This window comes from Peromyscus leucopus, chromosome 19, assembly GCF_004664715.2.
Source record: "Peromyscus leucopus breed LL Stock chromosome 19, UCI_PerLeu_2.1, whole genome shotgun sequence".
NCBI classification, from domain to species: Eukaryota; Metazoa; Chordata; class Mammalia; order Rodentia; family Cricetidae; genus Peromyscus; species Peromyscus leucopus.
This window is the reverse complement of record NC_051079.1, coordinates 58,130,243-58,141,327: the sequence shown is the minus strand read 5'-3', so window position 1 is coordinate 58,141,327 and position 11,085 is coordinate 58,130,243. Positions and strand designations below refer to the sequence as shown.

The following is an 11,085-nucleotide window of genomic DNA, read 5'->3' as shown; positions in this document are numbered from 1 at the left end:
ATCCAAGACGATATACTATGAAATATTTGCAAGACTAGAATACACCATGTCAGATTGATGATAAAGTTGGATTTCTGAACACAGAAAACCTAAAATTTAAGGACCAATTTTAACATCTAGGAAAGAGTATTTAATGTAATGTGATAGAAAATTAAAATTGATTTGTCTAGCATGCAGTCACTCATACACACAAACTTGCCTTTGAGCCCAATCATAAACTTCTTCTAATGTACTTGATTAGAGATAAACTACATAATAACTTCCTGTAGGAAACCGATCTATCAAGAAATGTGGCCGGCAAAGAGTTGGATTGTCATGGCGAGATCAGTACCGGAACTGTGTGCTTTTAGGAGTCATTGGTGAAAGTGAAAGCTGAGGAGACAGTTGAGCTAGGCATACATCCCAATGGTATATTAAACAAGTGTATGGGAGACCCTGGGTCTCACCCCCAGCACTACAAAGAAACGGGAGCAAAATCTCTTTGCAAACAATAGTGAGACCATAAATGGGGGAAATACATACTTTTGGAAACTTGGACATTTCCATTTTGTGTCTATATCATGTCTATGAATGTAGTTTAATGGAGTCAGTCACATGAATTTAAGGTTATTATTTTAGCTCCCGCCAGATTCAACTTACTAAATTCCAGTCAATATAATTTAATGTTCCTCTATTTAAAAAATGCATTTAGGAATTCCAGAAGCTTTACTGTCACACGTGAGTTTTCCTACTATAACTCCATCAAGTTTTTTAAAGGTTCCCCTTAAGACTTGGGGTCTTGAGCTAGTTGGAATGTAAAGGAACATAGATCTAGAATTGTTTCAGAACTGGGCTAATTCAGGGTTTGGGAGCTATGAAACCTTTTACAATTCAGTTGATATGTACAGGGACCCAGTGTGGTGATATATTGTGTCCCCCAATATATTGTGCATCCTAATAAACTTATCTGGGATCAGAGGACAGAACAGCCACTAGATAGACATAGAGGCCAGAAAATGGTGGCACACACACCTTTAATCCTAGCATTCTGGAGGCAGAGATCCACCCAGATCTCTGTAAGTTCAAAGCCACACTGGAAACAGCCAGGCATGGTGACACACACCTTTAATCCCAGGAAGTGATGGCAAGAAGTAGAAAGGTATATAAGGCATGAGGACCAGGAACCTAGAGCTTTTAGGCTTTTAGCAGCCTTTCAGCTGAGATCCATTCAGATGAGGAGACGGAGGCTTTCAGTTTGAGGAAACAAAATCAGCTGAGGAGTTGGAGGTTAGCTGTGGCTGGTTCTGTTTCTCTGATCTTTCAGTATTCACCCCAGTACCTGGCTCCGGGTTTGTTTTTATTAATAAGACCTTTTAGGATTCCTGCTGCAACCCAGGATGTTGGACACTCATAGTGACCAGAGTAGAAGTCTGGGACACTGAATAGAATTCCTTATCTTGCAACAATAAAACTTAAAGATGTGGACTCTGATGGGACTGTGCAGAGCAGATTCAACTTTATTGAGAAGATTTCTGGAAAAGTGATAAATTAAGGAAGAGAAATCTCTAAGAGTAGGAGGGGCTTCAGGAGAGGGAAAAAAATCATGGAACTCCTTTGTCAAGAGGTTTCCATAGGGCCAAGGCAGAATCTGAACAAAGGATGAAGTAATCTCTACTGAAATTGGCTAATCTGTGTTGTCATGGGCTGAAAAAGTACAAGAATCACAAACTGTGTGCATGCCCTGCCTGGCCAGCCAGGAAGATGTTCACGAGCTGTTCACATGGTGCTTACTCAGTTAGAGGTGGTTGAAACTCCCCTCTGTGGGTCTCTTCCTCCAACTTTGTTAGTTATTGACTGGTAACTATTAGTCACTTGGTCAGTTTTAATACCATCTGACCTTGCAGGTGTCTCCAGTGCCATTAATTAAACTAAGCTTCCTTTGTCCTCATGAAGTGACCAACTTATAGTTTTACTGTGGCAGAGACTTAGCCCTATCACAGCCACCAAGCTTCAGTAGCTTTGGTCTTTCTCGTGTTCAGTTCCTCATCTATGGGGTAGTCTGAGGTAGGTCTCTGAGGTGGAAGTTTTTGTATTGGAAGCAATCCTTAAAATTTTGTCTGTTACAGTTAGCTGCATAACAAGCAAGAATGTAAGAGAGACTATGGTGGTTACATATGCTCCTCAAGAGAGACCGATGGTGGCTTACATATGTCCCTCAAGGGTTTGAGGGATATCTTCATTTGCTTCTATTGCTCTGATAAAGATCATGACCAAAAGCTAGCTGAGAAGTAAAGGGTTTATTTGGCTTACATATTCTAAGCCACAGTCTGTTGAGGGAAGCCAAGACAGGAACCCAAGGTATGAACCTTAAGGCAGAAAGTGAAACATAGACCATGGAAGAAACTGGCTTGCTCCTCACAGCTTGATCAACCTCTTTCTTACACTACCCAGGACCACCAACCCAGAGGTGGCATTACCCCCAATGGGTCGGGTCCTCCCAAATCAATTATTAATCAGTACAATGGCCCACAGGCTTGCATACAGGCCAGTCTGATGGGGGCATTTTCTCAGTAATGGTTCCCTCTTCTCAAGTGACTCAAACTTGTGTCAAGTTGACAAGGAACCAGCCAGGACAGGGTGAAGGGGGAGGGGAGGCTGGTCTGCTTTTAGTGGTACAGAACCCCTTGTCCCTCATCTCTCTAGTCTGGTTATTTCACATCCAACTATAAGACTTCCTACTAGTCATCCTCAGTGTTTCAGACCTTGCCTGTTAATCTTCAATCTTCCTTCTAATCCCAGCCTCTGCTCTCAGTCTAAAAAGTGTGAGCACCTTGCAGTTTTCACCATGGGACCTTATCATTGATCACCAACATCATTTACTACTATCATTTACTACCTAATACCCAATACTGCTAGCTACTGCATTACGGTCATTAGTCCAAAGCATACGCTATTGCTTTTAAAAGATATGCTTTTAAAAATGCCATAGTTTAGGGGCAAATTATAAATTAGCCAAATACAAGGCAAAGTACTCCAAGAAGAAATCTATACCTGATTCAAAAATAAACAAAAATAAAAATGTGCGCATATAATTTTAGAGACTATTAGGAGGAGTCAAATAACTTTAACTCAAGTGAGCAGAAACGTAAGAGACAGATATTTAAATTGAGGGATAGTTGTGAAGTAGAGTCTAGTTTCATGAGTCTATTTTATGTCATTTCTCTTATACCATTTCTAGGCAGTAATGGACACTGTGAGTTTAAGCTGTTGTAGAAGAGGCTATAGAAAACATCATAACTGTCATATAATCAAATGTCTATAAACTCAATTTGAGGTCTGTTTTTCATGAAATAAAAAAACATGTTACATGTTTCTCAGGGCACTGAAATGATGTGTTTTTATTTTACCTAATTCATGTCACGGGGAGGAGTAAGCATGCTACTCATTTTTTGAGAGCACACAGTTTAAAATGAATTGTATTCATTCAGTGCACTCATCGGGTATCTGATGAGCCCTTCGCAGGTGCCAGGCAGGCCCAACAATAGGCACTGGGGATCCAGTAGTGAAATTAAAGGTGAGATTTGTGAGCTGGTGAGAGAAAGAGTTAAATAATCACAATAAAGCACAGCACATGGGTGAGGGGAATACCTCAGGGCAGAGTGGCACCATGTATAAAAACCAGTACCTTTGAGCAGGAGCGGAGGCCTGGAGTGGTAAGGATGTTTCAGTGAACAAAGTGGGGTGTACAAAGAAATGGGATGGCGGTGGCGCACACGGGGTTTGCTAGATGAAACGTTCTTGGAAGAAGCACATAAGATCTCTCCAGCTTTGAGTGGCAGAACTGTGCGGATGAAGAAAGCAGGAAAAGCAGGGAGGGGTCAGGTGATCTAGCAAACCAGGCTCTGAGCTTGGGGTCAGGCAACAGGGTCTCCACTTTCTCTTGGGAGACACTGAGACGTTGGGATGGTCAATCGCAGGCCGGAACTCTGTCTTGTTGAGATGTAATCTCTGATGCAACGTTACCACTCTACCCAGCATTCCTTCATCAGCCCCTGTTTCCTTTTTGAGTTGTTTGAGACAGAATCTTACTACACTGTCTGGGGCTCCTGGGCTCAAGCCCTTCTGCCCTCCGAGATCTTAGGGTGGCTTGAATCGATTACAGGTGTTCAGTGTTTGCCCCTGCCAGGCTTGATTTCAGGTGGATCGTGTATCAGAACATTCTGGTGTTTTGCAGGCCAGATTATGGTTCAAAACCACTGTTTGGCATATCAAGTGTTGCCTCATGGTCCTGAAACCTAAAGAACCGCTTTCCTTCTCCTGCAGCACGTACTTTATAGACGTTTGTACATGGCCCACCAGCAAATCACTTACGGATAAAGTTACAAGCAGCAGAAACTTGAGAAGTGTAAGTCATTTCTTAAATGGTTTTCTGTGGCTCAAAATTCACCTCTTCTTGTTTTCACTCGCTTTTCAGACAATTAACTCTTCTTAGCTGAAACTATTCAGCACAAAATTCTCTGTAGTCATTCCAAGTGGATGGTTTATTTTATTGATACCATGTGTACTTGAAAGTGTCATTAGGTCTTGGACATGCCTTGCCAGCAGCATTTTGTTTTCGTTGGAAATTAGGTGAACAGTAGTTGTGCCAACTCGGTGAGTCATAAGGCCTGCTAATTAGAGCTGGGGGCCGTCTTTTTGCCTGCCTTCCCACTCTTCGGGAATGTCTGACAAATTCTGTCCTTACCCTCTGAGCTCAGGGAGGGGGCGGGTGGTCATGATTTTGTCCTCCCTTAACACTGATACACTCAGGGGCAAAAATTCAATTGTTTTCAATATTCTCCTTCTTTTTTGGTTATTTTGTGGCACCCGGAGATACTGACAAGGGTAGCTGCTGGTCAGTGTGAAGCCCGAAGACTCAAACAGGCCTCCTGCCCCTAGCAGTTAGGTTTCAATCCCTGAACTTGTTCTATTTTTTTCATAATAAAATAGAACAACAGTGTATTTTTTTAACTACTTTTTGTCTGTTGGCTTAACCTCCTCTTCACTTGGTAAACAAAGAGGAAAATATCTGAAAGAGCAGATAGTCTTTCAGTTGATAAGCAAAGAGAAAAATATCTGAAAGAGCAGATAGTCTTTCAGGGTGACAGCTGGTGGTTTAGTCCTTGCCTGTACACCTGGGAGGCAGAAAGCACAGGTCATTAAAACTCTATTGTTTGATGAATGGGCCAGATTTCATACTAATCTTAGGTTTATGCTTTTTTCCCCCTAAAATAAACCAGCAAGATCTTTGACATTGAAAGAAAGACAAAAATCTCCAAATTTGGTCACAACTTCCCAATGGTGGTGTACTGCTTCAATAAGTGATATAAAAGGCATTTTCCCTAGAATTATGAAACGTGCATTATCTTCTCACTATTCTAAGTACAAAAAGGTACGTGTATCTTAGGTATTGAGCAGCTTTTCTATTAATAACTTCAGACTCCTCATCCAGCCCCAGAGGAAGCTATGTTCCCCTAGTTGAAGACCTTCTTCAGTGGGAGACTTGTTGATCACAGTTGCTTGCCTCTGGGCATCCGTTATTGGCACATCATCTTCTGCAGAGCCTGGAAGCCTGTCCCCTGGGTGGAAGATGAAAACAACTGTGATTCAGCAACCTTTTCTGTCCCTGTCTGTGGCAGATGCATTAGCTGGCGACACCGAACAGCCAGTACCAAATCTGCCCGCCTAGAACTAGAAAATGTGAACACTTTCTCACTACCCCTCAGATGAGCACCTCAGAAGAGAAGTGGGAATGCTTGTGGGAAAGTGTTTGCCTTTGTTTAACACAAGAGAAGATGGGATGGCATCACCCTCTTCCTTGTGTTACTAAAGTAACAGGCATGGTTTCTCAAAAGTGTGAAAGCCAGTTCGCAACTATGAAGCAAAGGACACAAAAGATAAAAGACCCCCGATTGAAGAATGGCAGAACCAAAGGTGAAGAATCAGTGACATTACGAAGCTACTGAACAGAGTCGGACAACTATTATCTCCAGACTTCTTGTTACCTGAGAACCTAGGTCATATGGAGCCATTCAGCAGAACACTTTATTTGATAACGTGCAATTTCTACCCTCCTTGACCATGAAAGCCATGCTGCAGTTCAGGCAGTGCTCTAGTGTGAGCCCCTGGGTCAGAGACTGCTGAATTAAAGGAGGCAGTCAGGGAGGAGCTGGAATGGAGAAGGAGGAAGGGTGGGCAGGAATGGTTTTCTGTCACCTTGTGGCGGAAGCAAAAAAAAAATGTTCCAATGGACCATCTTTGTTTGGGTTCTAATCTCCTGGTTTGGTACATTGAAAGCTCAAACTTCAGAGACAATGGTACTAAAAATGACCTTTGAACTTGATTATGTCAACGCAACTGTCCTCTTTGCTGCCAAACAGGAGAGCCTCCATCATTGGTTTTATAAATGAGATACACAATAGACTTGGTTTCCCAATATTCTATCAAAACATTTTTTAATGTTTTTTTTTGTTTTGTTTGGGGTGTGTGTGTGTGTGTGTGTGTGTGTGTGTGTAAACAGACATTTCTCTCCTGCCTGCCTGTTCTCAAATACCTAGCAGCCGCTTCCCAAATAATTGACTCAAAGGCTAAATATTACTTATGGTTGGCCAATAGCTCAGGCTTCTTATTAACTAGCTCTTACATTTTAAGTTAACCCATATTCCTTATTTACGCTCTGTCACATGGCGGTACCTTTATTAGCATGGCATGTTCATCTCCTGCTCCCTCTGTGTCTGCTGGCAGCTCCTGACTCTGCCCCTCTCTCCTTCCCATCATCCTTAGTTTGGTCACCCCATCTATACTTCCTGCCTGGCTACTGGCCAATCAGCATTTTATTAAACCAATTCAAGTGACAAATCTTTACAGTGTACAAGAGATTATTCCACAGCGTGTGTGTGTGTGTGTGTGTGTGTGTGTGTGTGTGTGTGTGTGTGTGTGTTTGCCTGCATGTATGTCTGGGTAAGGGTTTTGAGGCCCCTAAAACTGGAGTTACAGACATCTGTGAGCAATCATGTGGGTGCTGGGAACTGAACTCAGGTCCTCTGGTACAGGAGTCAATGCTCTTAACTGCTGAGCCATCTCTCCAGCCCCTGAAAACATTTTTAACATAAATATTTCTTTTCAATAATAATGTCATTTTTTAAAGCCATAACATACAATCACAATAGACCTCATAACCACTTTATTTCACTGCACAGGTTTTATCTAATTAGCAAGAAGTCATGATACTCTGATGCTGACAGAAGGAACAGATACCAACATAATGTGAATGATCAAGTTTTGTCATGAGTAGATCAAGTAACTCCAGAGTACACTGAACATAAACTCTGCTATTATCCCACCAGACACAGGTAGCAGAAATTCCTTGTCATCTGTAGGTCAGTACCTACACTGGTGGCAACTCTTGCCGGCATATAAATGATTTGGTTTCTGGTAATAGGAATCATCCATAAAAGAAAACTGGCTTAATTTGATTACCATTTCTGTGATTTTTTCCCTGTACTTTATATAAATTTGTCCAGCCTTTACATAAGTAATAAGAGCCATAAACATAAAAAAAAAAGTGTCACATACTAAACATAAGAATAATCTTTTTTGTTTGGTTGGTTTTTGGTTTTTGGTCTGAGACTGGGTTTCTCTGTAGCTTTTGGAGCCTGTCCTGGATCTCAAACTGTAGACCAGTCTGGCTCTGCCTCCCAAGTGCTGGGATTAAAGGCATGTGCCACCACCTCCCAGCAAGAATAATCATTTAACAGAATTAAGGGAAGGGTCCTCAATAATTTATTTTTTCTTATAAAATATATATTTTAGTGCTCGCTTCGGCAGCACATATACTAAAATTGGAACGATACAGAGAAGATTAGCATGGCCCCTGCGCAAGGATGACACGCAAATTCGTGAAGCAGTCCTCGACGGGTTCTGGACGTGGAAGTGTACTCAAGTAGAAGCAAGGTGTATGTGGCAGTGGATGGCACCACGGTGCTGGAGGATGAGGCCCGAGAGCAGGGCCGCGGCATCCACGTCATTGTCCTCAACCAGGCCACGGGCCACGTGATGGCAAAACGTGTATTTGATACGTACTCTCCTCACGAGGATGAAGCCATGGTGCTGTTCCTCAACATGGTGGCACCCGGCCGCGTGTTGATCTGCACGGTTAAGGATGAGGGCTCCTTCCACCTCAAAGATACAGCGAAGGCTCTGCTGAGGAGCCTGGGAAGCCAGGCAGGCCCTGCCCTTGGATGGAGGGACACTTGGGCCTTCGTGGGACGAAAAGGAGGTCCTGTACTTGGCGAGAAACATTCTAAGTCTCCCGCCCTCTCCTCCTGGGGTGACCCGCTCCTGCTGAAGACAGATGTGCCACTGAGCTCAGCTGAAGAGGCTGAGTGTCACTGGGCAGACACGGAGCTGAACCGCCGCCGCAGGCGCTTCTGCAGCAAAGTGGAGGGCTACGGGAGTGTGTGCAGCTGCAAGGACCCAACGCCGATTGAGTTCAGCCCTGACCCGCTTCCAGACAATAAGGTCCTCAATGTGCCTGTGGCTGTCATTGCAGGGAACTGGCCCAATTACCTGTACAGGATGCTGCGCTCTCTGCTCTCAGCCCAAGGGGTATCTCCGCAGATGATAACGGTCTTCATTGATGGCTACTATGAGGAGCCAATGGATGTGGTGGCGCTGTTTGGTCTGGGGGGCATCCAGCACACTCCTATTAGCATCAAGAATGCCCGTGTGTCTCAGCACTACAAGGCCAGCCTCACTGCCACTTTCAACCTGTTTCCGGAGGCCAAGTTTGCTGTGGTTCTGGAAGAGGACCTGGACATCGCTGTGGATTTTTTCAGTTTCCTGAGCCAGTCCATCCACCTGCTGGAGGAAGATGACAGCCTGTACTGCATCTCTGCTTAGAACGACCAGGGGTATGAACACACAGCTGAGGATCCAGCACTACTGTACCGTGTGGAGACCATGCCTGGGTTGGGATGGGTGCTCAGGAAATCTTTATACAAGGAGGAGCTTGAGCCCAAGTGGCCCACACCAGAAAAGCTGTGGGACTGGGACATGTGGATGCGGATGCCGGAACAGCGGCGGGGCCGAGAGTGCATCATCCCAGATGTTTCCCGATCCTATCACTTTGGCATCGTGGGCCTCAACATGAACGGCTACTTCCATGAAGCCTACTTCAAGAAGCACAAGTTCAACACGGTTCCAGGTGTCCAGCTCAGGAATGTAGACAGTCTGAAGAAAGAAGCTTATGAAGTGGAAATTCACAGGCTGCTCAGCGAAGCTGAGGTTTTTGGACCACAGCAAGGACCCTTGTGAGGACTCCTTCCTGCCAGACACAGAGGGCCATACCTATGTGGCCTTTATCCGAATGGAAAAAGATGATGACTTCACCACCTGGACTCAGCTTGCCAAGTGCCTCCATATTTGGGACCTGGATGTTCGTGGTAACCACCAGGGCCTGTGGAGATTATTTCGGAAGAAGAACCACTTTCTGGTGGTGGGGGTCCCAGCCTCCCCGTACTCAGTGAAGAAGCCACCACCAGTCACCCCTATTTTCCTGGAGCCACCCCCAAAGGAAGAAGGAGCCCCAGGGGCCGCTGAACAAACATGAAGCCTCCTCCAGGACCCTGCAGGGCTGGGTACTGTGTACCCCAGGCAGGCTGGCCCGTCGCCCCATCCTGTAGGATTTTGTAGATGCTGGTAGGGGTTAGGGCTGGTTTGTTTTTAACATGAGATTTCATTACTAACTTTAAGGGGAAGGATCCCCTGCTCCAACACCCCTGTTCCTGAGGTTAAGGTCTATTTATTACTTCCTTGTTGGAGAAGGGCAGGAGAGTACCCAGGACCTCTTTGGGATCCCTGGGCAGCTGATCCTGCCCTTTTTACACCCCATCCTCCCAGGCCTGGCTCAGAATCTAACCTATTTATTGACCGTCCTGAAGGCCTTGGGAATAGGCCCTACCTGGGGCCTTTATTCCTCTCTGCACCAGGACGCTGCCCTGAGGGTGGGACTGGCTCATACTCAGGAAACAGCTGTGCCCAACTGAGGACAGGCCCAGCTGGGCCATGTGCTGACAGACTCACTCAGAGACCCTTAGACACTGGACCAGGCCTCCTCTCAGCCTTCTTTTTGTCCAGATTTCCAAAGCTGGATAAAGGTGGTCATTGATTAAAAAAGGAGAAAACCAAAAAAAATATATATATATATATATATTTTATATAATATATATTTATAAAAATACCTTTTTCAAATTTGAGAAAAAAGACAATTATAAATCCCTCATGTTCAGTGAGTTCTAAGAAATGGATGTCCCTTTATTTTGAATTTTTTCTTTTTTTTCTCTTTTGAGATTATAATATAATGAAATTATTTCCCCTTTCCCTTTCCTCCCTCCAAACTCTCCCATATGAACATAAACTCTACTTGCTCTCTTTCAAATTCATGGCCTCTTTTTTTAAAATTTTTTCAAGTTTAACTTTTTATTGATTCTTTGTGAATTTCACATCATGCATCTCAATTCCACTCATTTTTCTGTCCCTTCTCATCCACTCTCTATCCTTCCCACACCCCTCCCCTGAGATAAAGCAAGATAAAATTTAAAAGAAAAGAAAAAAATTCAATGTGGAAGCTGTAGTGTGACACAGTGAGTCACATAATCCTTTAGTCCAAATATCGTTGCTTGGAAGTGTTCGTTGCATTGAGTCTTTAGTCTAGTTTAAGGTCTCTGTTTTTTGCTACATCATCAATACTGGGCCCTCACTGAGACTCCTCTTGAATATCCTGTGTCATGGAGATCCTGCAACTTTGGGTCTGCAGGACCAATCCCTTCACATGCTCCAACAGATCATAGATGGGGTGGATGGTGGGATAGGCCAATTCATAGCTCTGGCTCTGAGTCTGGGTAGTTGCTAGGATGGTCAGCCTGCCAGTTTCCCTTCATCCTTGACACCAGGGTGAGCTTTCCAGTACTGCATTAGCTAGCTCACCCTGTGTAGTAAGCAGCAATGGGCAGGGCCAATTCTCCTACGCTCCTGTCCTAAAGGTTGGCCTACCCACACCTATACCAC

At 44.2% G+C, this 11,085-nt stretch overlaps 1 protein-coding gene and 1 non-coding gene across 2 annotated transcripts; both read left to right on the top strand.

Annotated features, from left to right (window-relative positions):
* Window positions 1-7,829: 7,829 nt before the first annotated feature.
* Window positions 7,830-7,936, top strand: LOC114690219. Its single transcript, XR_003734051.1, has one exon. It is a non-coding gene; the product is annotated as a U6 spliceosomal RNA (small nuclear RNA).
* On the top strand, window positions 7,927-10,204 carry LOC114690179 (protein O-linked-mannose beta-1,2-N-acetylglucosaminyltransferase 1-like). The gene is given in 2 exon segments (XM_037197203.1): window positions 7,927-9,306; window positions 9,308-10,204. Coding segments are annotated over 2 exon segments (1,554 nt in total). The 5' UTR covers window positions 7,927-8,073; the 3' UTR covers window positions 9,629-10,204.
* The last annotated feature ends 881 nt before the right edge of the window (window positions 10,205-11,085 follow it).